The sequence below is a fragment of the Hypoxylon trugodes genome, assembly GCF_022578975.1.
Source record: "Hypoxylon trugodes strain CBS 135444 unplaced genomic scaffold F4822scaffold_7, whole genome shotgun sequence".
Classification (NCBI taxonomy): Eukaryota; Fungi; Ascomycota; class Sordariomycetes; order Xylariales; family Hypoxylaceae; genus Hypoxylon; species Hypoxylon trugodes.
In genome coordinates, this window is record NW_026250022.1 from 1,656,931 (window position 1) to 1,682,925 (window position 25,995).

The window sequence follows — 25,995 nt, forward strand, 5'->3', positions numbered from 1 at the left end:
AAGTGTATGCAACTTAATCTATCGACATATTACATAGGCCACTGCATACGCAAGTACCTATAGCGGTACTTTTACATTCGTTGCGGCATCCCGATTGATATTCGAGCCAACGATACCAATTAAATTCAATATTCTACGTACGCGTTGTGTAATACACCCAGTAAGTTAGTAAGGTGCTACAGTTTACCATCTCTATCCATACGTCTTTATGTCCGAACATCGCGCAAAAATTTGATATGCTCACATTTAATTATTCCCGGCTTATTTCCATGTACGCTCGGAATTGGCGTAGGACTCTGCCATAAGACCTACGGGATTTGCCTCCAAACCCCTTCTATGAGTAACAAGAATAAAAGAAAATTCCTCCATCATGCGAAAGATAGGATTTAATATTTCCAAAAAAATAATCAAAGGAATCCTTTAAAAAGGCCGTTACAATGCTTTACAACTTAATTAAGATATCATCAAAATCCCACCTATCCGGAATCTCCGGTGTACGAAACCCGACGAGTGGCTATGCACAGAACGCCTCACTGAGGAGTGAAAATCAGTAGCATATGGACGCGTATATGTAAGTGAGCGTGAGCAGGACACGCCGAACAAGTATAATAGGTATACTACACATAACAAAAGCATCATAAGTATACTTCATTTTCCATTTCCTAATTTGATATTGTATACTGCAATCATGTTTACATGATTGGTTCGGTCAACATAATGGTCAGCCCCAATCACTCGGTAACTGTAACGCCCTTACGGTTCAGGGATCTCGTATATCTAAATTATGATTGCAGCAAACGTATGTGTTATGATGTCTTACCCAGGAAATCAAACCCACGATCCATAGTACGGGGTCACCGCCATACACTATTCTATACTATGCCATACTACAATTTCCCAGAGTTAAGGATCCCAAATCCTCCCAAACCGATGCGAGTTCTCTCCACTGCTTCTAACGCTTCTAGAATAGAATCACGAAGACAGCATCGGTCCCTGAAAACGGTTATTACTGGTCCGTATACGCATACATACAAGGGATCGTTGACATATCGATCGCCTTACGGCCCTAGTCCTCGTCGTTTGATAGTGTATTTCGATCCTGGCTAGTAGAAATACAAAGTCGGGAAATTAAGCCCTAACATCCCCGTAGGATTTGTGACGATTGCCAAATACAATCAACTAATACTTTTTAGGAAAATGCTGCCTCGCAAAATGGAGTAACAGTGTCATTCATCAATTCTTAAGTAACATGTCAGGAAGATGTTCGATTTCCCACATTGCTTCATATGCAAAGGTCTCCACAGGGATCTACCAAAACACGTTTCTTAGCTGACTGGTCGTGTTTAGCGATGGTGATCCCAACTTTCGCACCATAACTAATATAACGAAACAAGGCAGGGGACTCACGTGCATACAAAACCCTTACCTAGGTATCCTTCTCGAAGAATACGTTTACGACAATAATCCCCGAGGAAAAGAGGCGTTTCGCAACTATAATCCGAATATGCGTTTCGCCTCACCCGAACCAACAGTATTATTGGATGGGGGTGAATTAATATACTCGTAATTCCCTTAGCATGCTGCTATAAGGTACCATAGATATGAGAAGCCAACAAGCTTTTTCCGGGTCGCATATCGCAATGGTTCACCCGAAGAGACAAAAATGCATCATCCTCATGCCCGGTTTGCAGCAAGAAGTATTTTGATATCAAGACAAGCAACAAGCCATGGCCGAAGTGGGTAACATTATGTCTCATCAACTTCACCCCTCAGTCCCCTCAGAAGCACCCCCTTTCGGAGTTTGTTGGCCGCACTTTAGCCGCCACATGATGCTTACTACGCGCCGTTTTTTATTCGTGATACTTCTTATAACACTGCCTATGCATATATTTTATTGAACATGCCAAGATTGTGAACACCTTGGTAGCTGAACAACCAAGTGCATTCAATTGCGACTTTCCCGCAATATCCAGCGCCACTCTTTAATTACATGGGATAGTCGATGTAAAACCCGGTCTGGTATTTAATGATAGAATATGCATCACGACGTAATAACCGGATGTTTTACAAAAAAGGAAAGAGAGCCTTGCTAGAAGGAAAAAGAAAAAAGTGACAGGAAGCAAGGAAATCTAGTCCATGTACTGGTAGTTGTATCGGTACATCGCTAAATATACGATAAAAATCTTTGCCGAAACCAGCCCACGTTTATGGGGTGGATCCGCCACGTGGAAAGAAGAAGCCACTAACTCAAAAATGGGGCAAATTCGCGTGCCGTAGATATTACGGACCCTATCAGGTATTTTTGCTTTGCAGATCTAAAACGCGGCTGCTGTAACTGAACACTTTCGGGGTGGTCCGTGTACAAATTTGGTACAATACAGTCAATTGAACGCTCTTTCGCTTTCTACAACCTCAATTGCCAACTTTGAGTCTAATCATCATCTCATAACAACTGCCTATTTAACTACTTAGTACATAAGAACAAGATTAAAGTATTCCGACTAAATATTAATAGTGTAAGGTCAATTTCTCTTCTTCTCTTACAACATACAACATCAAAAAGAATTTCAAAAGGTTCCACCCCCATAAATGTATTTTGACAAGGCCGAGAAGGATGCGTGTAAGATTGTCATCGTAGCCCGCCTTATGTCACCTCCCCTGTGCCTACTTGTGCCTCTCGGGCCTCCCAACCTCATACTTGTCAAAGCCCGATTCCAACTTGAACCCCTTCTTATGCCCGAAGATTCACGATCCCCCCGTCTCTTAAAGGATCAAATCCCCGATGTTGCAGCTAGGCCACATGGCAAGGTGACCAGGCTGTTAGGTGGCTGGGTTCACCCTGTCGATTCTGGAACAATTCTTTTCTCGCATTGAACCCCGTCGCATCAGGCTGTCTCACCGAATCTGTAGGCGCGGCTAGATGCATCAGACTCACCGTGTGCTTGTTGACGACCCAGGAGCCCGGAATAGAATATCGGTATTCACATTCATCGGCAATGGTCAATACAGTGGTGCAACATCACTAGGGAGTCGCGTGTTCGGTATGCAGTCTCCCTGCCGGGCTTTGCCCCCTGTCTGTCCACTCGCAATGAGTTCGAATTCGCCTCTTCAAATACGCTACAGTAGGGGGCGTGTGACTTCGCATAAAAGCACAAAAGCACAAAAAGAGGTACGGCCTTATGTACGGGCCTTCAAAATCTCAGTCTATTGCAACGCTTACCATGACCGGATTTAGTAAGACCGCCTATCTGAGGAGAGCATAAATCTCATCGTTATAGTCCTTCTGATGGACCTTGCATGTCACGAGACTACCTACATAAGTCCCCCAAGACATAGTGGCTCAAAACATACCGACATTAGTTTCTAAACCCATGGTTACGGCCGCATTGTACAAAAAGCCCTTACGACCCAATGATCATGCCACAATTGGCGACGGCAGAGTGGGGAGAGCTGAAAGTTCTGCCACACAAGGTATCGATTCCTTGTGCGCTTGTTACCCGCTAGCGAAGTCGATGTCAAGACAAGGGCTGCGATGCGTCTATACTGCAATCCCAGACTAGCGAGCACACGGATTCCCTTCAGGTAGACGTTAGAGTTAAAACGTCGTCGACAGATGAGCCTTACTCCTAATGGATCGCTACCTTGTAGTAGTTTCTAAATTTGGCTAGAAAGCTATTGGTCAGCTTCGGCTCATATTATAAATTCCTGGATCTAATACGAAAGGAGCATACAGATTGCTAGAACTTGCGAGATTAGCTCAGCTTCAGCTATCCCTCAAAGTACCTTGCTCTGGACTCGCTCTCGCTCATTCTCAGGATAAATCTCCAATATCTGTCGCAGACTTCTCATCGCGAGAATTTTCCAATGAAAGAAGTTCGAAAATACCTAGCCAGTGGCGAGGTGTCCCCATTGCCAAGCGATTTTTCCATCGCATATGGATGTTTAGTGCTGAAAAGGAAGGGCTTGGCTGCTTAGTTGACAATCCATCCTGACAACCGATAACCAAGGACAACTGAATCCTTGCGCAAGCCGTAGTCCGAGTGTCTATTCACGATACATCTCAACTATCACGGACTATCAAGTGGGACCATGCGCTTTCCTTAACGAGTTGCGACGACAGCATACAATTATCCCTGCGTCGAATATTGCAGTATTCGGGTTTAGACGTAATCCTCTCAACCTGGACTTGAACGGGATGCCGGCGCTAGTTCCCGAGCCGGCTTTCACTTCGCAGCAGCTTTCGGGGACCATTGATATCAGAAGCTGTTCATCATCACTCTTTTCTGTTCTTGTCACTAGCTCCTACGATAATTTAGCCCTATTCGTGCCCAGTCATATCGTATGGGGTCACTTATACACGGCACTAATAAGACTTGAGCTGAGTATTCACAAGGCCTATCTTTACCTACCTATGCCTCTGTGAGTTGCTCTTCTCTTATATCTTGATAAGTTCGTATTAGCAAGATGGACTTTTGGGTATACGAAATCGAAGAGTTGGATCCACCATAGACATCCACCGATTCGGCCCCGAAACATGATGCTGCATCTTAGTCATTACGTACCGCTATCTATCTGGATTAAGTAATTGCACTGCATATTCTACTGCACGGTAGAAGTTGTTTGGTCTTTTATTTCTCATGTGTCATGCGCAATATAGGGTCATCATTTCCATTATTATCACTCTTGTCATCGTCATTGTAATTAAAAAACCACGGCCAAACATCGTGGGACCCCACATCATTCATCATTCATCATAAATCATTTCTTATTTCCTTATCCTATCAATCAGTAAGAGGAGACAGAGACATGTGTTTCTGTGACACAGCCTGATTTACTATACCCTAGGCAGTTAGTTAAAGCAGTCAGTGGATATTTAGGGGGCATAGATATTGTCGACGGCTTGTTTCACGTTTCCCATCAAGTACCTCAAATAGGTATGTAAGTACCGATGGTAAGTACCTCTTGAGCTGCATGTATCATACATCTGTATGTACGTGCATATATATGTACTATCATCCCGGCGGTATACGGCACCTAGCGTCAATGGTACATCATTCTTCATCACACCGCCATTAGAGCAAGTACCTCATTCATGCTTAAGCCGAACCAGGGCACCCAGCCACCACCAAGCTTTTGGAATACTTCTTTACGGCGGATAAATATCGTTAGCTAGCAAGAGATTCGCCCACGCTGCCACGCTAGCAGTAGAACCCGCCTAGGCGTAGTTCTCAAACAAGTCCAAGCAAGAAAAAAAGAAAAAGAGAAAAAATATCAAACATCCGAGGCGATCTCACTCACACGTGGCAGGCAAGCAAGACACGGGAGATTGTCTTGACTCGTTCCCGAGGACCCCAACCTCTCGGTACTCCAACTGCACGAAATGGATTACTGTACTATTGAAATACGTGCATATCTACAGTATGTACGTGTGTGAGCGGCGTATGTGTATGTACATAGATTCCGTAATGTACATACGCCACGGGTACATCGTTAATATTTCTCAATGTGGTTTAAGTAAAGACCCTTGAATATCATTATCATAAGCCGCCGTTAGTATTCTAATAGTTGTACCTAGTCTTATCTTTAGGCAGGCCCTTATTATATAATCAATGAATCACTTTTCGGGAACAAGTTTCTACTCCCAAGGCATCATTGATTAAGGCTCTCGGCTTTCTCTAGCCTCGTAGGATGCCGGCCCACCGTGGAGTATGAACAAGAACGTGGACAATAAGCACGTCCCATCCGAATCCGAGCATACGGCTGTTTACTGTTTTATGATTTCTTAGCCTGAATTTACCATACCGCCCTGTCTTGCGCTGCGGCTGAACAATTCGAACGGATAGCTATCCTATGTGGTGGAACTCACGTCTCCCTTGCGCAGTTTTACTGTTTGCTACTTATTCTCCCTGGACTAGGGTCTTGTGGGTGTGCAAGTTACCAAGATGCTGGATTCGATGAGACAACTTTGTGTCTCTCCTTGCCTCGGGAAACTTATTATCCAGTGCTAATCTTGGCCAACATCTAGAACTTCAATATACCTACCTAGACAATGCTCCCCTTTGCCGGGTCGCTCAGGGTCTCGGAAGCTCACCACGTTCGACAAGGAGATCCCTTGCGTTGCCATCCATGGGCCCTACCCGAACTTCTACGAGGCTAAAAAAGCTACCAACCCAGTTCGCCCTTTTCCAACAGCCGTTGCCTAGTCTGCATACAGTTTCGCGGCTCGCCCAAAGTCAGCGCCGGGGTCGCCGACGATGGATCTCCTTTTCTCTCCACTGATCTTCTAAGCATGAGCTGTCATTTAAAAAAGCACGGCTCACGAGGAGGTCAGCCGTGTTCCGAAAGCATAATAAAAGAAACCAAGTTTTCTGTCGTTACAGATCTCGTGTCGGAAATTTTTCAAAAGAGCTTGGACTACGTATTTGGAAATATTCTAGAAGGCAGGATCTTGCGACAAATAACTTGGTACGCTATAGGGTCGACGTTCGGGACGGTTCCGCACACACTTCTTTAGGGATTTGTCACCGCCAACTGAAGATGATAAAGCTTCGACTACCCGAGTGGTCAGAGTTCGGACGGGCGACGAAATTGGCCGGATAGCTAACCCTAAGAGTGAGGATAACAGTAATTGGGTTCGTCCGTTCTGGGTGTCACCCTGTTCGCCATACCGCTTTTTGGGATATTCCACGCATTTTCTAGAGTTCGGCCACGTAGAATATCCGTTGTCTATTTTCTTGCTCTGAACTTTCGCTCGTCTGGCACATGGCAATCCCCGAGTTGGATGTCTGCCATACTTTATTTGGTACGAACACGTGGCACAAGTACTATACATATGAGGTACGTCTTAATATTTCCCGAAACAGATTACAGCTACAGATCGGGTTGAAGGCGATGAGTACACATGCTTGTCTCTTGTGGAGTTCAGCTATATTTCGCTGGCGTAGCATCGAAAATATGTCTTAGGTAGGTGCCTAAAGCTGAATTTTAGGTAGCCAAACTAGGTACATCATAGCGAATACAGAGCTTCATTCACTTGTATCCCTGTTAGAATCATCTTCAAGTGCTTTCCCAGATACCCATGGAGGCTATTTGGTTATCCGGGTTTGTAATATGAAGCTTCTAGATGTTGTGCTTCCACACACTTACGCACCTAAATCATGCTTGAGATTAATCAAAATTAGCAAGAAATTGATCACCTCCCTTTATCTACAGACGGATATATCTCCACGTTGGTCATGATTTTGTGAGACGAGAATCACGGCGGTGAACACACGATGTAGTATTTGTAACGATGGGTAGCACAGATGCCAGGGGTAACTTGTACAACACCACACGAATCCTGCCCAAGAGTTGTGATCCAGGGGCACTCGATCCTATACGTCGAAGCAGGCAGAGATATGCTAAGCTGACTCTGTATGTCTAACCTTGGTCTAACAGTTCGCAGACCTCCCGCTCCCTAGCATACTTGTGTAGTGCTAGCCCCCAAGCTATGGGATCTGCACTGGAACGTTTCCACGTTCGTCTTCGTGCATATAACAGATACAAAAAGCCCTTCGGACGGCATATGGGACATGTTGCTATACCCGAAGGTTTCGTATCACTTCATCTGACATCACGGTGTTGATTGGGTTTAGGGTACATATCCATGTGTGAGAGGGTCCATATGAAGTGAGCTGCGGAGATTTGGAATATGTAGCTGGACTTTTGAATACATATTATAGATAGATATCGTCAATTTAGAATATTCATTATCCGTAGATATATAGGGCGGTCTGCGCTGAGAAGATAAGCAAGTTGTCCTATTTGTCCTGATTGTCTTCCTCTTCCCATTTCAGCTCCCATGAGGATAACGAAGCGGGTATTCTTATGCTCAACGTGGTAAGATCGTAAGGATAACAAGTTTGATTATCATGAGTTAGCTTTGCCTAATTTGAGGGTTTGACGTCCGCATTATCCACATTAGTTTCGTGGGTTGATATTGGTGAAGAGGCCGGAAGCTTGTGTTACAATGATGCCTCAATCATACCGTTATAATCCTAACCTCCAAACTCGAGGGTAATTGCTCGTAGGTGCATCTTTGCGTCCAGCTTGACGATGGAGTAGTGTTCCTATCATCTAAACGAATGGACTCCTCAGAAGAGCGGTATAAACTCAACCCCGTAGCTACCGCTACGAGAAATATTAGCCGAAAACTCCCTAAAAGGAGAAATAGACGAGCATCGTACCAACAAGTTTCATACACCACTACTTGCAATTGTAAACCGAAATGTCTTTGCATACATCACTATGCAACGAACGTTATGTTACTAGATCAAAATTGCCTGACTTGCTCATAGAATGCCGTCGCCATAGCCACAATGCATGATCTTCCTCACTAGGGGCTACCAGAGCCTCTCACCAGATCACACAATCACAACGCAAGCCAAACCAGCCCGAGCCTATATTCTCGTCTACCACTACCTGGGGTATCAATCTTTCTCACACTACCACAGCTGTCTCGGAACTTGCTGAATTCACCCCTTTCCACTTTCTCTCCCCTATATGAAAGCTTTTCAACGATCTCCTCATTACAAAACATAAATGCAATCCTCCAAACCCCAAGCCAACCTCCCAAACGCCAAAAGACACCATAACTCCTTGTACTACCATCACTCCAACTCAGCGCGAAACCCCCCATCATCCGCCCTAGGCACGCGAAACTGCCCCTGTCCCGACGCCGCCCTCCCATTCGACCAAGCCATACTCTGCACACCCATGCCCGATCCGATCCCAATCCCCATAGTCTGCCCAGGCGGCGTTCTATTCTTATTAACACGCAGCGGCTCCGGCATAATACTATTATTATGATTGCTCCCATTACTCGGCGCAGGACTATGTCTATGATACGGACTAGCCGTCCTCGGCGGCGGCGTTGCACGACCAAACGAATTCGTCGCGGACCCTGGTCTAGATTGCGGGCGGTGTTGGTGGTATAACGGAGCTTGTTGTTGGAACGCGCTGGGTGCGGGATATGTGGCTTGGTTACCGGAGTGGTTGGAGTGTATACTACCACTGTGCACACTCGACGCAGTGTGTTGGCGATGGTGACTTATTCCTTGGGCAGCGCCGGGACCGGCCGCTTCGGCTTTTTCTAGAAGTTTGTCGACGAGTGTGCCGTGGGCTTTCTTTAGGGTTTTCTTGATGAAGGATGTCATCATGAAGTTACATCTTAACTCGACGTCCTGTTGCATAGGTTAGTTTAGATACTTAATTGGTAGAACGATAGTGCTTACCTCGCGCAAGTAGAGTCCCTGCCTCGGCGCACCAATACCAAGCTCAACAGGCTCCGGTGGTTCACCGGGCAGGGATCCGTTTACCGTCCAACGGCCTAAAATATCCGTCCCCATAGCGGCGTAGCTATGGGTCTGGATGCCGGTCGGCAAGTCATTGAAAGCGGCGGTGTACGTAACCTCACCGGTCACCATTCCACCGGGAAGATACGAAATCTTATCCGTCATGCTCCACCATACACACCGACGCTCTTCTTCCGCAGCATGTGGTGGCGGATCAATCTTATGCCGTTCGATGATAAGCGGATTCAGGTCGATCATCCCGGCATGGTTGTGCAGAAAGCCGACGACAAACTCGCGTGAGATGCCCGCAGGCAACGGCGAGATCGTCGTAAACGTCGTGCGCTTCGTCATGGCCATGACAAGCGCGCGGATTAATTCCACCTACTCCGACAGGATCGAGTATTGAATTAATATTTATGAATATAGACCAACACCCAAGGTGAGGCTGAGGTGCCAAGAAAAGGAACAAAGACCCTGCCTTGCCTTGCCTTGAACTACCTTCGGGCGAAAATGACTTGCAGAGAAATAACAGGCTTCGTAATAGGTTATGAGAGAGGAACAAAGACGAGACCGGACGAACGAGTAAGCAATGCGCACTAATGGAGACACGGTACGGATTTTAGTTTTGTTGAACCAAGCTCGACCGCTTCGCACGAATGCAGAATAACTGTAGCTGAATCTACAGTCGCACACAATGTTGACGGAGAAGAGAAAAAAAAGAAAAAAATTAAGTCCTACGAAAGGTCAACAACCAAGTAGCTGACCACGTAGCGGTGTATAGAAATAATACTACCTAGGTGTCCTATAATTTTCTCATTGTAGGAATGTTTCATGGAGTAGGTAGAAATCGCATTTACACTTGTAAGGTCGAAATAAAGACGAAACAAGGATCACGAACGAGGTGAGATGATTGGTGCCGCGCTCGGGTGATCAACGGGGGGGATGCATGCGTTGTTGGCGTTTCCGGCCACCTCTCCCTGCATGAGGAGGCTGTGGTATCGATTTTTTGGGCTCGACCCAGGTACCCAGACCCCTAAAATAGAACAGCTTATGAGATATTGGATGCGCTACTCCTTGGTAGGACACCACTGGTTGGCTAGCTCGTAATCCATCAAAATTAGGCCTATGTAGGTAATGGAAAAGGAACAAATTGTGTCTTACCGATGTTGCAGGAGCAGCACAGTCAGTCAGTAATTAGTATGAGAGTATTTTTATCCTTTTATGACTCTTTATGACTTTGTTAATTCCTTATGGTTCGCGGACCGTTTCTAACCCGGCTGGCTGAGTCGAGATTGGCTTAAAAGTTGGTGTATTTATATATCTGCATTCAAATACCGCGGCCGAGAGATATCCGTAATGGGTTAAATCTGGCTGCACCACCGGGAAAGAAATCCCGGTAGTTCGCACGCCGCAGGAACCTCATCCAGTATAATGTCGAGTTTCCACATTTTCCCCTCTAGACCGCCATGTGCAGCGTTACTCCGGCCGCCAATGCCGGCCGGGATGAGTATACCGAGGGATACTAAACGTTCCCAGGCTACCGCGGCGATGCCTCGCCCCCAAGTCCTTGCGCCTGCTCCTAGAGCTAACATACCGGAAGAAGCCGACTGAACTCTTTGCTTGCCCATTTGTGAGCTATATTCATCATACGCCATAGCAAAATTGACTGTGTCCGTATGAGCAACGATATCTAGACGAGCCGCTGAAATAAGTAGCGCTAATTCGAGATCTGATAACGTTCCTAAAAGATGTAATTTGGATTCCGAAGGCTCTAGAGAGATGCATCCCGTAGAAGATGAGGGTATTTGTATATCTAGTGAGGAGGTTGAAATTGTTGACAGAGGTAGAATGCATGTAGTGAGGAAAGCTGGTATGGATTTCGTCGTATAGTAATGATATTCTAGATGGTCTTCGAAACTTGAGGTTTTATGAAGGGCCTATAAAACATTAGCAAAATTTGCGCAAAACGTGAACCGTAATTATCGCGTATTACCTCGATCTTGTTGTCCCAATAGTCTCGGAACTCGTATAGCCCTTCGAGACTAGTATCGAAGCCTTCCTGGGCGAGGTCTTCCTCATCGACAGAAAGCCCTTGTTTGCAGGCTTCCCAATAAGCACCTAGAGTTTTCGGAAGAGACATGTAAACATATCGATGGCTGAATCGACTCTTTACTCTCTTTTCTAGACTTTCTACAACGTCGATTCTTGTAGTCAATCCCAGCACTGCAATTGGTGCCTTCCTCGCTTGAGCAATATCAAACAAATTGTACAATAGCGTTTGTCGAGCGTGTGTCGCAAATAAGTCGAACTCGTCAATAATAAAGACGACCGACTTGGATGTTACACCATCATCGGCTCCTGTAATTTCTGCGGGGTGGGATAAAAGAGCTAAGAGCGAAGCCATCGTGTCGGCATAGTTGTTCGTCTAGTCGATGTTAGCCCCTGTGGAACTTTAGGTATATAGAAACTGCCCTACCTTATTTATGAGGTCATCTTCGAGATCCATCTCCTTACCGAGCTGGCGCCAAATCTCCTTCAAAGCTAGCTTGTCGTCAGTGTGAATAAAACCGTTAAGACGAACCACATGGAATTCCTCTTGGTGTTCCGCTCTGAGATTTGAGATGATCTCTTCCATCAACTATAAAGCAATTAGTTATACTCAATAGGAGGTGATATGAACCATACCGTAGTCTTGCCGCAACCTCTCGCACCAATAACCATCATCGAATTACCCTCACCGGCCAAGACAGTCTGTTCTGCTAGTTGAAAGGCCTTATCATAAGCTTCCGTCTGACCACAGAGCTTAATACGGCGATTTCCAGAGCATCGATCTAACAGTACGCGTTGCATCTGTCGTAGGTGTTGTTCCAAATTTGGAATTTTAGGCACTTCCGATGACTTAGTAACGCGTATTCGTTTCTGAGGGGTCACCTTCGCCTCCGGTAGAGCATCGTCCTGTGAACAATTCCTACATATCCAGTCGCCTTCCGGAATGACAGGTACACCGTAGCATTTTTGGTGAACCGCCATGTCACAATTCTCGCAAAATATAATCTCGTTCGGCGGTTCCGAATCTGGTTTCGAACATATCGCACATACTTCGTCATCCTCGCTCTCACGTGTTTCGTTTTCTTCATCTCCGGCGGGTGTCTCCGTGTCGGTTATAACAGCTGCGGCCTTTTCTTGCGGCTTCGACCTCGAAGTGGTCAATTGAATGTCCTTGAAGAATATTTCGTTCTCTTTCCCACTATCTCCATCATTGAATGCCACATTCTTCCGCGGTCGGCCGGGTTTCTTCTTTTGGGGGGTTAATATTCCCTTGATGGCTGGCAACTTGATCGCGGGCGATGCATCTATATTGCTCTTGAGAGGTATCGTCCTTTTTGGCTTTATACTAGGTTTAGACGCGGATGTACTGGGTTTGCTCTCTGATCTAGCTGGTCTCCCCTTTCGTTTCGGTGTAGCTTCTAGGTTGCTTTCTTCTTGCGCAATGGCTGGTTTCTTTTTGCGAGATTCCAACAATCGCGCGCTTACACTCTTCTTCGACGATGTACTCGACACGCCATTGGCGCCCCTCTTCCTAGGTGGCGTGGATTGGAGCTCGTCATGACTTGTATCCGCTGGTCCTGGGTCATGACTGACCTCCTCGTCGGAATCTGGTACTTCGTAGACATTGGCTCGAGGACGGGACTTCTTGTTCGGCGACTTAATACTAATTTTATTATGTTTCAATGGGAGGCTTTGTAGGTATTCGGTAGATTTCTTGTCCTCTGGGGATTCGGGTACATCGTATGTGGCATCATTGGTTGAAGTTTTCGGGTTGGTAGCAGCAGCGGCGGTACTCGCGTTCTTTTTTCGACCGAATCCAAGTGCGCCGCTGATAGCAGAAGTTATAGCAGAGAAGCCCTTGGGTGTAGATGGGGACGGATTTGTAAGAGTGTTAAGGCGGCGTCTCTTAACAGTGGCGTTCAATGTTGGTGTAACGGCGGGCGACGAATCTGGGTCGTCGTCGGGAAGAGGTCGCTTTCTTCGACCAGAGATAGGAGTCGTCATATTGTGATCGACGACAAGTATATATTTAGGATTTGGTCCATGAATATTATTTATACTCCAGAAGTTAAACAAACGTACAATAAATCAGTAAAGTTCGCAAGTTCGTAGTTGAAGATGGGATGGTTGACACAATGTTGGCCCCTGCTTGGAGATCTTTAAGAGGTACCTAACTATTAGTGAATAGGGCACTAGCAAATAAAAATTATGGCCCCTGACGGTGGAGGACCCCAGTGAAACGCGACGCGCCTTTGGTAATTTACGCGCTATAGTGGGGCCTTAAAAGCATCTGGGCAGCTAGGGTGCCTATTATCAGTTGATTTAGACCGGGGTAAACTCATTTAGCTTCTAACCTTACCTAATCAGCCCCTAGACAAAGCATTATCGTCGCATCAATTAATTATTCAATTGCCCCGAATTTTAAGTTCTCTAACTCATATATGACTTCATAATGCGTCGCTATCTTTATCGCATCTATTGTTTTAATAATCGCTGCTAAAAGCTAGAGTACGCTATTCAGCCCGAAACGATTGGCATGGACATGAATTAGGAGAACATCGTGAGGTTCCCCTACTTTCCATCAATATCCCCCCATACGTGTACCTATAATATCAATATTACAAACTTCATAAACGAAGGTATATCTACGCTCCTAAGGGGTTCGTATCTCCAACTACTTTCGCAGATTCTTCATACAATGCGATCTTAACCCCTTCGCTCGGCTTTCCCACCACCTCTGCTTGGTGTTTCTGTGCATACCAATCTCCACGGTATTCGATATAATCGTATTTCTGAAGAATCTTGACCACTAAACCCAACTATCATTAGCATATCCTCCTTTACCCCTTTCCCAATATCCACGAAAGGAACCACTTACTACAATAAGCCATCTCAGTCATAGCGAAATTCTGCCCTACACAAATCCGCGGTCCGCCATTAAACGGCACGTACTGCCAAGGCTTCGGAGTCCAACTTTCCCACCTCTCCGGCGAGAAGATCGCCGGGTTCTCAAACTTCTCCGAAACTGGCGGATACAATTCCTTGCGCCTTTGCATCGCGAGCGTACTATAAAACACGATATCCCCCTTAACCACCGAGATAGGCGGTTGGCCTGGTATTGTCGGGAGTGTCGTATCCTGCAACGCTCCGCGCAGGTTATACGGCACGGCGGGGTACAGCCTCAGCGTCTCGTTCAAAGTGTGTCGTAAATATATCATGTTCTTCAGATCCTCGTATGTGGGAGTACGGGTCCGGCCAACGGAGCTGATGATTTCTTCGCGCAATCTGTTGAACTTCTCGGGGTAGTGGGATAACTCGTAAAATGCCCATGAAAGCGTGGCGGCGGTTGTGTCACGTCCGGCTAGTAGCACCGCAATGATCTGGTCGCGAAGCACTTGACGGTTGCGAGTATACCGCACGATGCTATGAAGGAAAGTGAAATGTTTGTCAGAGTTAGAGAGTTTCTCTAATTCTTCCTGTGGTAGCGCCAAGGCTTGCTCGATGTATGGCATGATGAATCGGTCCAATACTTGGATCCCGTCATTATATCGACGACGAGGGACGAGGAAATCAAATGGCCTACATCGACGAGTTAGCAAGCCATCTGGGATGGTATCAGTTCAAATTCGAAATTTCATTACCCAACGGCGGTTAGCATCATTTGAATCATTTGGACATCGTTGAAAGCTTTGGCGAATTCGTTCTGGGGACTTCACGATACACAAATTAGCGCAATTCTAGCAGCATAATTGGCATATAACTCGAGGGAGGAAAACATACTTGCCCAAGCTATTAATACTCGCACCAAGGAGAAAATCGGTGGTGACATCCAGAGTCATCCGATAGAAAAGGCCCATAATATCTACAGTCCGACCCGATGGTGGGAGCTTGGTGATGAGTGTTGATACCCATTTCTCAAACGTCGCCAGGTCGCTGACCCTGTCCTTGATAAACATCGGTCGGATCAAACTGCGACTATCATGCCAGAGTTGGTCGTCAGTTGTGAAGATGCTATCACCAAGAAAAGGTCTCCAAATTTCGTGAAACCGAGGCCCCTTTCCGAAATCCGAAAATTGAGTCGTCAATATTGTCTTGATATGTTCCGGATCTTTGGTGAATAGGTATCGTTCTTGAGGGAAAAATTGAATCTCGGTGCAATTTGGACATTCTGGAGTTACCAGTTCAAAGAACTTATTATACTGTTCCAAAAATTCATTTTTCATCAAAGCTTTGGCTGTGTCGAAGAACCATCTCGTTGCTTTTTACCACTCAACGAGTCAGAATAGTCATCAAATTGGCAAATATCGCGACATCCTCCGCACGATTCTTCAAGACTTGGCTTACCCGTTAGAGGATTGCTTGCTAGGCGAGGTGCGCGCACTCCGCCTATCTTTCTGATTCGAAGTTCATGCCTCCTATCTAAAACCAAATAGTAGGCCAAGGCACCAGCAAGCGCCAATCCGCTAGCAGCGACGATATGAACGAATGATATCTGGGCCAGCATCATGATATAATTTGTCCTTATGTTTTGCAAATACGTTCAGTGTTTGAGGGGTTGGTTCCTAACATCCCTTATAGAAGGACGTCACAAGAGGGGACCGACAATTGTTAGGGAGAACATTGAGTCGGCAGGCAACCTTTTTACACAATTCGGCTATGTGAGATTCGTTCACAAGTGTCAGCCGACGATCAATTCTTGGTAATGACGGCGCCTATCCTCGAAGCTAGCGACTAAATGCAACCCTCTCATGATGTATCCCAATACTCGAAGCGTAATAGAACGTACGTTTTCATATGGTTAGTCTCCTCACCACCTACCAATTACACATCAGTAATGACTAACCCATACTCCATGGATGGCTGAAAAGATCCGTCGTGGGCATATATTGTGAAGCTGATTAGCAGAAACTAATAGCAAAAATTAGACGTACCTAATGGCACTATGACTATACTTATCCAGGGGTTCCCCGCAAACTGTTCCGAATCCCTTCTGCCTTATGCGATGCTACCATAGGCTTAGAAGCAAAACTATCCGAAAGCCAAGAAAATCACATGTGATTATTTACCCCATCAGGTCTTATGGTGCGCTCTCCTTAACACAGGCAGACCAAAAAGTGCTTCATCTTCCGACCTACGAGATGTGTCGGAGGGAAAAGCGAAAACCCTTCTCACCGCCTACATAGTATGATTGAACACTCTCAGTTTCTGCACCAGGAATACCGTTGTCTTACAAAAACTCGACTTCAGCTGGATCTAGCATACGATTGAACCCTCAAAATGTTCACCATAACCTTTCAACATCTCTGAAGTGCCGCGTGAATAATTTCGCTTTTATATTTGGACGCCTCATACGATGCCTATGTGTTGAAGCATTCTAACGAATATGACGGTTACTTTTCTCCTCGATTATAATCAAGGCCTTTAGAGTTGTATATACCCGGGTGACCCCCCAAAGGAGATACACTCATGTCCATACACACCACCATGTCCGTACACTTGGAGATATGAGAGAACATACACACTAAATATCATACATCCTTATTTGTTCGACCGTCACCCTTGGATACATTTTCGTCTCAAGTCGCAACACCAGCCCTAACATCCCCCTCATCAGGCGCTCGACCATGTCTCCTCTCCTCCTTAATCGCCTCCCTCTTACCAGCCTGCTCGCGCTTTTTCCTATTTCACTCATCAGTTAGTAAACTCACACTGTTACAACTCACTATAATTCAACATACCGATCAAGATCCCCCGCCAAATCCGGCTGCTCGCCCCCAGCACCCGGCTTCCTCTGCACCACATCCGCCACATCACCCTCACCGGGTGCCCTCATCTGCTCCCCCTCCAACTCCCTATTCCTCCCAACCTGTTCATGCGTGCGACCAAACTGTTCTTCCCCCGCGGGCGCACCACGAATACCATAGCCCAGACTCGAAGGTACAGCTTCTTTAAGCCCCGCGGCTTGACCCGAGGGCGAGCGCTCATCGACTACGCGCCCATGGTCATGACTATGACGTTGCTCGCTACGCTGCTCGGATGGGTTCGAGGACGCTGGGTTCCCTTGCGTTTCGTAGGCTGTAGCTTTAGAGGGTTGGGATGGTGCTGAGGGATCCATTTTAAGAGTTGGTAAGTGATACTACTAAAGATTTGATTACCAATAAAGAATTGAGTTGTGAGTTTTCGATGACTTAAATCATAAAGAATAATTACTGGTAAATTCTTTTATGAGGAACGATACATAGGAAGTTCTTTCACGCCGTGACGCAATGTGGACGAGCTCTAGTCGATGACGTCGATAGGATGCCAGAATAGGAAATTAGCTCCAGCTACACCAAGCTAGAGCAGGTACGCAAGTACTGCCTTGATTAGCCAACCAGGAGCTATCGTATTAATAAATAGGAGTCGTAATAAATTTTATTGTAGATGAAAAAATTGTTGAATCTATTGATACGGCATATTCACAGTGGGGGAGTGATTATAATGATGGTACCCAAAGAATAAGATGTAGGAAAAAATATTTCATGAAAAGGAGTTGAACCATCGTGGTGATCGGTTCGAGTTTATAGGTGTATGAGATCGCCCTTGAGACTTCAAGGAGGAAGATGAAGGTACAGAGCAGAACAACAACCGTGATCAACATGGAAGGAAATAGTAGGAATATCATCAACTTACCAGAAAATCCCCCCTCGGTTTCTCCCCGATCTCCCGAATACTTAATTCTAAGCAGACGGGAGGATATCGAGAATCGCTCCTTTGCCGCTCGTGGGCTCTATAGATTGGGTTAGCTTTAATGTAATTCAATGCGTTATACCACTTGACCATGGCGTGTTGTTCTGTTGTTGGAAATCACACCAGAATAATTTAACTTAAGTATGTTTTAATCGAGGGTGGCGGCTGCATAATCTTTTAAGGCGTCTATAAAGTTGAGGCAGGTATGGGTTGTAAACATGGGCAGCAAGATAGGCGCGAGAAACGTGCTTGCCTTAGTCAAATCCTCAATGTACATACAGGTATATACGTACATACCTAGGTACATACATGATGTATAGGCGACACTTGGACCTCAGAAATTCTAATACTTTGGATATTTTCGAGACCCCCTCCGGTACGTCTACCAACTCGTGAGACGTAGTATTGATGGCTGCATCAACGGATTAATGGGTTCCCCAAGTTAGATGGCGTACGAGGAAATTATTTGAGCATTCAATCGTATCGTTATGAGAATTTCAGTTAAAGGCCTTCGCGATAATGACTATTCGTCCTATCGATCATTGTTGTTCTCATATGAAGTATCTCGTAATGTCATCTTAATATAAGCTAAGCTAATTTGGAGGGCGAGGGCTACGGAAATATAGACCTAGTTAGAATGCTAGCTTGAAGCAAAATGAATGTTGACATGATAAACCATATGTAACCCTTAAGCATGCCCGCTAGTGATAGTCAGATACTTTAGAGATGTGTCGATGAAAGCGTATGGCGATTTAAATAATGCTGGGCGCCAACTTGAAACTATGGGTATTGTTAGTGAATAGGGAAAGGGTGTTTCACTGGAAACCCGCTGTTGCTAGAGTTGGTCGTGATTCGAGTGTTCGATCTCCCTCGGAATTCAAAGCTCATCCCAACCCTCGGCTGATATTCGCGCCATCGTCCTTTCCAGTATGCATCTCCTCTCTGTGCCGTCATCGAATACCAGCGCGCCGTCCTCCAATCCCCATTGCGGGAGCTCTTCATCATTGACCCTTGAGATATTGATGTTGGGTTGGCTGCGTAAGAATGTTAGGTCATCGCAATGCCATGGCCCTCGAACCAATACACGTGGGATGTCGAATTGCTCCGTTGGCCGAGATTCTGGTGGTATTTCCATCCACCATCTCCTTATTTGTGGGAGGTAGTTGTTACGAATAGCAAACTCGAAGGGGGATATAATTTTTGTGAATTTGTTTGGTAGTTGTCGGCATTCTGCGTTTGGCCGAGGGTGAAATGGGTCCGTTCCGAACCGGAAAAGGAGCTCAGCTACGTCCGTGTGTCCGGCTGTGAGAGCGACCATCATGGGTGTCCTAGACTGCTCGTCTAGAGTGTTAACATCTATGCCGTCTCTACCAAAGCGACGAACATGTGGAATACTACCACAGCGAGCAGCTAGGTGTAGCCACGGTCCGACCCTTTCGAAAGGTGGCTGAACGCGGCATTCAATGAGTATTTGACATCGCTCCATACTCCCAGTATCTAGTGCGCGATTAAAGAGGTCCTCGAGTTGGTCGTTTCGGAGATAATTTAGACAAGCAGAAAATCTTTCGTGTCCCTTATCACGTTTTTTCCCCTTAATAAAATCCAATGCCCAACCGTAGAACAGATTCCTCGCTGTGTCAGAAATCGCGCCATGGTAGGCCAGGACCTTGGCGCAATCAAAATACTCGAGGTCTTCGCGTGATAGGAAATCCTCTAAGGATTTATCGAGATACTCGTCGGGCACGTTTCGGTGCGTTGCTACTTCGAGGAGCTTCTCAAGCCCTTTAGCCCCACCAATGATGATGGCATATTCTAACAGTGTCCTGCCCTCGGAACGGTACGGGCCGTCCAGACAAGCGCCCGCGGCAACTAAAAGACATGCCTTGCTAATGATCTTCGCCACGGAGGAACGTTCTGCCCATAGTAGTTCTAGGGGCGTCTTATTGTCGCGTTTTCTGGGCTTATGTATATCGGCTCCTGCTCTGAGTAGGTTAAAGACAGCCAAGACTGTACCTTTCTCGATAGCAGAGCAAAGCGGAGTCTCGCATTCAAGAGACCCATCCACGCAGGCGCCGTTTGCAATCAACCTACGGATTACTTCTTCTTGTGCAGGCAACTCCTTAGGATTATGGTGCTCCCATGTGCAAATATTTAGCAGAGAACTAGCCCCGCACGATGCACGCCGGTGAATCCTTGCTCCAGCATCCAGTAACACGATTGCGTTTCCAAAATTGCCACATATAATAGCGACACCGAGGGGGACTTGAATAGGCCTGGGCCATTTACGTCAGCACCGAGCTTCAGGAGACTTTGGATGGTCTCGCCGTTATCCCCTCTCCATGCCGCGTAATATAGGGGCGGAATGGTTCCTCGATCGCCGTCGACCCTCACTCTCATCGTCTTAACCATATACTCTACAACTCCTTTCAGTCCGAGTGAAGCGGCTACCTGTAAAGCCGACGATATTGAGCCCGAAAATTGAGGGGGACCCCTGAAGGTATACCTAGCACCACGCGACAGTAAAAGTATAGCCGTGGATTCATGTCTCGATTGGAATGCCGCCCATAGTGGTGATTTAGTGAAGCATGAAAAGTTGAAATAGTCAGAGAGGGCGCTTTCATGACGGAGAGCGCTTCTTGGAGGAATTAGGATGATACGGCGTATATCTGGTTCTCTGCCGTATCGACTCTCGTCTTCACTCCCGTCTCTGTATCCGTCCCTATACCTATCATATTGCCTGTAGTATGTGGAAACTTCAGTACATTCTTCGCCTCCTTGTTCGCACAGTAAATTTATCGATGCACCGTGGTCAAGAAGCCAAGACAAAACTGCGTCATGTCCGATGCTAGAAGCTAAGTAGATGGGTTGCTCGTGACGATTAGAACGAGAACGGATTGGATAAAATGGCAATTGGTATTTGAACGCCTTCTCTAGAATATCGATTCTGTTATTTTCTGTGGCCCAGGCAACAGCAGATGTGACGCCTGATTCTTCGTAGAGTTCATTCAAATCTCCATATTCGCGATTGAAGCGCCAAAGAAGGGGAGTGAATAGGTCGTTCAATCGCTTGTTGGCAAGGGCTAGCGACACAAAGGTGCGTTGAATTTTATACATGTGAGTGCGCTTGTCTAGGCGTAGAAACAAATGCAAATCCACGGGTCCGTTTCCGAAATCGGTGTAGTCAATACCGGAGTTATGAGTGGCCATACACTCAAGGGCATCGGCAATCGTGAGCAAGACCTCGTTGGCCAATCCGTCTAGGGTTGCCATGATTCTTCGTATGAATCGAGGATATCGCACTTCGGACGCTTGAAGGCTGCTGACTCATTTCAACGAGTCGCATTACACGACTTATCCGAGGCAGTACAGGGAAAAGAAATACCATTCGGACAACGTTAAATGACGTTTGTGTTGTGATCTGATTTCTTCGATGAACAAACACAAACACAGGCATGAGATATGACTAATACCTATCTATCCTATCAACTTCACTCGAGAGATAAACTTTGTTCCTGCATCTACCTAACGATATTAAGTTTTACGACAGAACTTAGACGCTGTCGGGGTAACTACGGATAACTCTAGAAGGGAAACTGCATTAGCCCCACTATATTTTCATTTGGGAGAATTTGTTCTTGAATTGGAGGAACAAACCTAAATTCATAATTCATCGGCATAAAAATCCAGCCACGGCACAATTCTCAGCAAATAAAACATCCATGGGTCGGCCAAAGCGTGATATCCGGGCAGCTGCCGAGGAATCCACAACACCTCCCGACCAACTCACACAAGCTCAATCGCTTGCTAGAGTGATCAAGGCTGAGGGCAATAGCCTCTACGCGTGTTTTCTACCCAGCAAACGCACCGTGCTCGTCGAGCTCGCTGCCCGTTTCCGCAACACCATTTGGATCAAACGCGGAGGATATGTCCTAGTGGAGCTGACACCTCCCGAAGACCAAAAGGGTAAAGTCGAGGGTGAGATTGTGAATGTTGTCCGGGACGAGAAGGAATGGCGAAAACAGAGTTATTGGTCGGTTCATCCTATCACCTGCTATTCTTATCGGGATTGTGAAGCTGACGTGGTGTTTAGGCCAAAAGAATTCCCTCGATCCAATCACGAGGACGAGGATGATGAGGAATCAACAGTAGGCAGGATGCCGCCGTCAGATTCGGAGGACGAAGATTGAGAGCACATTAACGCACCCTATTGAATTCAAGCGTCTTTGTGTTCGCGTGCGGAGTGAGATGTCGGTGCAGTATTTTCATCCTTCTGAATGGCTGCCAAGGCTATAGTGATAGCGAGTACACCTACAACAACACCTGAGCTGATAGGGGTGCTCGGGAAGACATTCCAAGCCCACTCCTGAAGGGCCCAGAGCCCATATTGAATAACGGGATGAGCTCCACTTCGCCAGAGGAGGTATGGGGTGGACCATGCGAGATAGGAGTAGAATTGGTAGTGTAGCGTGCGTGCAAAGAGGAGTCCAATGGCATTCGCCGAGAGAATTGAAGTCATCACATAGTCCGGGGTCACACGCGATGCGACTATAGATTCCTCTTGGGGACTGAAGGGTGAAGTGAATTGTAGAATTGGCGTGATTATCGCCGAGAGAGGTTTCCTAGTTGGCTTCAACCACTTATTGGCAACAAACCCAGTCAGAACCAAAGCATGCATGGCGAGAAGGGTTAAAGAGAATGGCCGACTGAGGAATGTCTCCTCTCCGACAAAACGCCAGTTGACAGTCCACTTGAAAAAGAATTGTCGAGTTAGTTCAAAAGCTTTGCTAGCATAGCCTTTTGCGTTTGTTTGTAGGAACGGAGTAGCGATGGCAATCTGAAGATTAAGCATAATCATGGCACATCTCAAAGCACCTGCAAATCCTCGGCCTAGGAGTAGGACAATTCCGACCGCAGGAAGTACTAGCAATAATGACATCTTAATCCCTAAACCCCACGAATATGCAAGACTAGCAGCAGTCCATTGTCGTCTTTGGAATAGGAATATAGCGAGCCATAAGAAGAACGCAGCGAAACAATCGTTGAAACAGCGTAACACGAATACGCTGTGGAGTCGCTTCGAGAGAATCAATAGAGGAAAGACATATGGCGGGACCTATTCGCGATGTCATAAATTAGTAGATAACCCACTATAAGAGAAATGAGCAATCAAAATCTACCTTTGCCTTCGAGTAACAAGCCATTACTAGCGCTAGAGTTGCCATATATAATCCTGCAAAGGTCTGTTGCGCTAGAAGTATATTCTTGCCCTCATCTGTCAAATAGTATAGTGCGGTGTACGTGTAGACGTGGGCTGCCGGGTAAACTAGAGGTCCGGTACCTCCCTTGATGAGGGTATAATCATGTTCGCCCGATACGTATTGTGCTACCTGTTCCATGTACGCCTTCCAATCGATCTCGGTGTCTGTAGATACATCGATATTGTCAGCATGTGTAGGGTATTTCAGGGTACAATGACGAGGCTGGAGGGGCTTGCTTACAGGGAATCTTCCATATGATAAGTGCGCAAAGCACCGCATCGAAAAGGAACAAGCATGGCGCAATGAGTTTAGAGAGAGGATTGCGACCATTGGCGACGTCAAAGACGAACTTCACGGCCTGCGATACGAGCCCGGCGTCTTTGCTCGCCATTTTGGCTTGTCGGCGTTGTTTTCTCAGTGTCGGTGATTGATGCTAGCTCTATTACGCGCTGAAGGAAACTCCAGGACACCGAGACACGTTACGCAAAGTGGAACCCATAACTCAATATGCCTAAATGCATGAACGCATAGCTGCATAATAGATTCCCGGCAGCACCCCTTTTCTATCTCACTTGCGACAATGTTCAAGGTATGAATAGTTAGTACTTGCTATGAAAATACAAAGGCCATTGGAGGTATACATGTACCTCCACCGTAAAACATATGAGTCTATTAGAGACCAAGGCCTATAGTAATGCATTGGGAGTAGGCAACAAAAGGAGACGATATTAGAAGACATCTAGTATGAAAATAATTCTTCAGAGTGATAGGTCTTATGATTATAAAGTCATTTCATCTAGATCTCTCGAGATCATAGCTTAGGACGGTTCAAAACCTCATCCACCAGCTTAACCACATCCTCCGCACACCCATACGAGCCCTGGTATCCCCAACCCGCATGACCATAATTATGCACCACCCAAACACCATCAATCTTCTCCTTCTCAATCCTCACACCCCCATTCCTATACGGGCGTAGGCCAACTCCATGGCGCACAATATCCAACCCTTTAACCCCCTTCCCGTTCGTAAGCTCAGGCATCATCTCAATCGCCCGCCTCATAATCCGCATCGCGTAATTCGGGTCCGGCTGGCTTTCCCAGTTTCCCTTCTGGTATGTACCACCGAGTATCGTCCCTCCACCCGCGGCCCGCATCATGATATAACAAACCTCGTCATCCGCATCCTCAGTGCCGGATTTCGTAACCATATACGGAGCCTCATTCCGCACAACAACCACCTGCCCACGCACCGGTACAACATTACTATCCATCACTCCCCCCAGCTTCGAAGCCATGAGCCCCGTCGTATTAATCACAACATCCACCTTCCCACCAGTATGACTCAAAGAAGCAGCTTCAGAAACATGCTTCAAGTGGCCACGACGGAAGACAACACCATTCGCCCTGCACTTCCCAAGGAGCCAAGGTAGGTACAGCATGACGTTTATACAAACAGATCCAAACTCACAACCCGATGCCATGCCCTCGGGGAGCTCGTCTTTAGATAACTCCCGGAAGTCGTCGAAGAGGGAACTATACCATGGGTTTTCCTCGAAGAGGCCGTCGAAGCTGTATCCCCCTTTCCTTAACTTTTCGATATCTTTCTGTCGGCGGTACACGCGAGATTCTACACTGATCACTTAGTCCTCGTTGATCTTTCATCGCGATTGGTACACTCACTCTGCAGGTGTATCCCAGCCTCAGGTACTTCAGTAGCAAGCCTCTTCATCTCCGGCCACGTGCGGCGCTCCCACCAGCTATTCTTCTTCGTCGCCATCGGCAAGACATTAGCACCAGCCCACGGCGATGCATATTCGATATCATAATCGCCCGGCATGTGCCTCGCTACAACCGTTATGACATTATCTTTTTGCTGCGACAGCAGATAGGCCGACGTGATACCGGATACACCAGCGCTATCGACCAACGTTAGTGTTAGCAGATTCGATGATGGGGATCCTGGGTATTATAACTCACCCAATGACCACAATGTTCGGCATGTTGACGTTTAACGCTAAGATAGCTTCTATGCTAATACTATGACGTAAGCAGCGCTTTGTATCTTCTATCGGTAGGAATATCAATCTGGTTAGGAATAAAAAAATGAAGAATTAAATGTATAACGTAGACTAAAAATCTAGGTACATTGGATCGTGTGTTGAATATGTAGTGTTGCGGATTGCCGTTATCTAACGATGCTCTTTAGATTGTTGTAGAAGCTAAAGAACTGTCATAGCGCCGGCGTGACTCAACTATCACCATATAGTTCGATGGGATCGCACTAACTCCGCATCCGTGCTCCGCTTCTCGGCACTAGGGGTGGGTTGCCGAGATCTATCGCACCCGCCGCCGCGGGGTCTCCCGTCCCCAATTTAGGTCTCGATCTGTGGACCCTACGGCCATTTATCAATCGCTTCAGGCAATACTAAGCAGTTATTTCCATTTTCTTCATGAATACAGAAGAGAGTAAGATAGCATCCAGTTTTAATTATCGACCTAAACAATTAAGACATACAGACAAAAGAATTACACATCATAATAGATGAAGAAAATAGGGAAGAAGTATCAGGGAACCCTACTATTACGTATTGCGGAATTCGCCAGCATGTCCGAAATTTGTGGACC

The 25,995-nt window shown here is 46.3% G+C and overlaps 8 protein-coding genes across 8 annotated transcripts; 1 reads left to right on the forward strand and 7 right to left on the reverse strand.

Annotated features, from left to right (window-relative positions):
• Positions 1–8,443: 8,443 nt before the first annotated feature.
• On the reverse strand, positions 8,444–9,975 carry F4822DRAFT_319638 (uncharacterized protein). The gene is made up of 2 exons (XM_051455447.1): positions 9,273–9,975; positions 8,444–9,221 (listed from the first exon to the last, which is right to left on the reverse strand). The coding sequence occupies exons 1-2, from the start codon at positions 9,687–9,689 to the stop codon at positions 8,649–8,651; spliced, it is 990 nt and encodes a 329-aa protein (XP_051312319.1). The 5' UTR covers positions 9,690–9,975; the 3' UTR covers positions 8,444–8,648.
• A 517-nt stretch (positions 9,976–10,492) lies between these two features.
• F4822DRAFT_319670 (origin recognition complex subunit 4 C-terminus-domain-containing protein) lies at positions 10,493–13,536 on the reverse strand. Its single transcript, XM_051455448.1, has 4 exons — positions 12,018–13,536; positions 11,809–11,970; positions 11,326–11,757; positions 10,493–11,269 (listed from the first exon to the last, which is right to left on the reverse strand). The coding sequence occupies exons 1-4, from the start codon at positions 13,383–13,385 to the stop codon at positions 10,694–10,696; spliced, it is 2,538 nt and encodes an 845-aa protein (XP_051312320.1). The 5' UTR covers positions 13,386–13,536; the 3' UTR covers positions 10,493–10,693.
• Positions 13,537–14,026: 490 nt separating this feature from the next.
• F4822DRAFT_431419 (cytochrome P450 monooxygenase CYP539B5) lies at positions 14,027–15,885 on the reverse strand (the record flags this gene model as incomplete). The annotated part of the gene is made up of 5 exons (XM_051461471.1): positions 14,027–14,190; positions 14,260–14,960; positions 15,023–15,091; positions 15,162–15,639; positions 15,726–15,885. 5 exons carry the CDS (start codon positions 15,883–15,885, stop codon positions 14,027–14,029), a joined length of 1,572 nt encoding a protein of 523 aa, XP_051312321.1.
• An 875-nt stretch (positions 15,886–16,760) lies between these two features.
• On the reverse strand, positions 16,761–17,676 carry F4822DRAFT_319802 (uncharacterized protein). Its single transcript, XM_051455449.1, has 2 exons — positions 17,120–17,676; positions 16,761–17,060 (listed from the first exon to the last, which is right to left on the reverse strand). Exons 1-2 carry the CDS (start codon positions 17,494–17,496, stop codon positions 16,958–16,960), a joined length of 480 nt encoding a protein of 159 aa, XP_051312322.1. The 5' UTR covers positions 17,497–17,676; the 3' UTR covers positions 16,761–16,957.
• Positions 17,677–18,479: 803 nt separating this feature from the next.
• Positions 18,480–21,380, reverse strand: F4822DRAFT_444915 (ankyrin; the record flags this gene model as incomplete). Its single annotated transcript, XM_051463302.1, has 2 exons — positions 18,480–20,244; positions 20,397–21,380. The coding sequence occupies 2 exons, from the start codon at positions 21,378–21,380 to the stop codon at positions 18,988–18,990; spliced, it is 2,241 nt and encodes a 746-aa protein (XP_051312323.1). The 3' UTR covers positions 18,480–18,987.
• A 384-nt stretch (positions 21,381–21,764) lies between these two features.
• On the reverse strand, positions 21,765–23,868 carry F4822DRAFT_410444 (glycosyltransferase family 58 protein). Its single transcript, XM_051458766.1, has 4 exons — positions 23,609–23,868; positions 23,288–23,532; positions 22,202–23,223; positions 21,765–22,141 (listed from the first exon to the last, which is right to left on the reverse strand). The coding sequence occupies exons 1-3, from the start codon at positions 23,757–23,759 to the stop codon at positions 22,324–22,326; spliced, it is 1,296 nt and encodes a 431-aa protein (XP_051312324.1). The 5' UTR covers positions 23,760–23,868; the 3' UTR covers positions 21,765–22,141; positions 22,202–22,323.
• On the forward strand, positions 21,830–22,297 carry F4822DRAFT_431422 (nucleic acid-binding protein; the record flags this gene model as incomplete). The annotated part of the gene is made up of 2 exons (XM_051461472.1): positions 21,830–22,140; positions 22,201–22,297. 2 exons carry the CDS (start codon positions 21,830–21,832, stop codon positions 22,295–22,297), a joined length of 408 nt encoding a protein of 135 aa, XP_051312325.1.
• A 184-nt stretch (positions 23,869–24,052) lies between the features above and the next one.
• On the reverse strand, positions 24,053–25,581 carry F4822DRAFT_410446 (FAD dependent oxidoreductase). Its single transcript, XM_051458767.1, has 3 exons — positions 25,348–25,581; positions 25,051–25,286; positions 24,053–24,997 (listed from the first exon to the last, which is right to left on the reverse strand). Exons 1-3 carry the CDS (start codon positions 25,368–25,370, stop codon positions 24,180–24,182), a joined length of 1,077 nt encoding a protein of 358 aa, XP_051312326.1. The 5' UTR covers positions 25,371–25,581; the 3' UTR covers positions 24,053–24,179.
• Positions 25,582–25,995: the final 414 nt, after the last annotated feature.

Coding starts and splice junctions, on each gene's coding strand:
- F4822DRAFT_319638 (XM_051455447.1), bottom strand. CDS start 9,689: ATGGCCATGACGAAGCGCACGACGTTTACGACGATCTCGCCGTTGCCT. Junction 9,222..9,272: donor AGGGACTCTACTTGCGCGAG/GTAAGCACTATC, acceptor CCTATGCAACAG/GACGTCGAGTTAAGATGTAA.
- F4822DRAFT_319670 (XM_051455448.1), bottom strand. CDS start 13,385: ATGACGACTCCTATCTCTGGTCGAAGAAAGCGACCTCTTCCCGACGAC. Junction 11,758..11,808: donor AAGATGACCTCATAAATAAG/GTAGGGCAGTTT, acceptor AACATCGACTAG/ACGAACAACTATGCCGACAC. Junction 11,270..11,325: donor ATTGGGACAACAAGATCGAG/GTAATACGCGAT, acceptor AATGTTTTATAG/GCCCTTCATAAAACCTCAAG.
- F4822DRAFT_319802 (XM_051455449.1), bottom strand. CDS start 17,496: ATGGATCCCTCAGCACCATCCCAACCCTCTAAAGCTACAGCCTACGAA. Junction 17,061..17,119: donor TTGGCGGGGGATCTTGATCG/GTATGTTGAATT, acceptor TGAGTGAAATAG/GAAAAAGCGCGAGCAGGCTG.
- F4822DRAFT_410444 (XM_051458766.1), bottom strand. CDS start 23,759: ATGGCGAGCAAAGACGCCGGGCTCGTATCGCAGGCCGTGAAGTTCGTC. Junction 23,533..23,608: donor TATCATATGGAAGATTCCCT/GTAAGCAAGCCC, acceptor ATGTATCTACAG/ACACCGAGATCGATTGGAAG. Junction 23,224..23,287: donor CTTGTTACTCGAAGGCAAAG/GTAGATTTTGAT, acceptor CATCGCGAATAG/GTCCCGCCATATGTCTTTCC.
- F4822DRAFT_410446 (XM_051458767.1), bottom strand. CDS start 25,370: ATGCCGAACATTGTGGTCATTGG. Junction 25,287..25,347: donor CCGAACATTGTGGTCATTGG/GTGAGTTATAAT, acceptor GTTGGTCGATAG/CGCTGGTGTATCCGGTATCA. Junction 24,998..25,050: donor GGCTGGGATACACCTGCAGA/GTGAGTGTACCA, acceptor TGATCAGTGTAG/AATCTCGCGTGTACCGCCGA.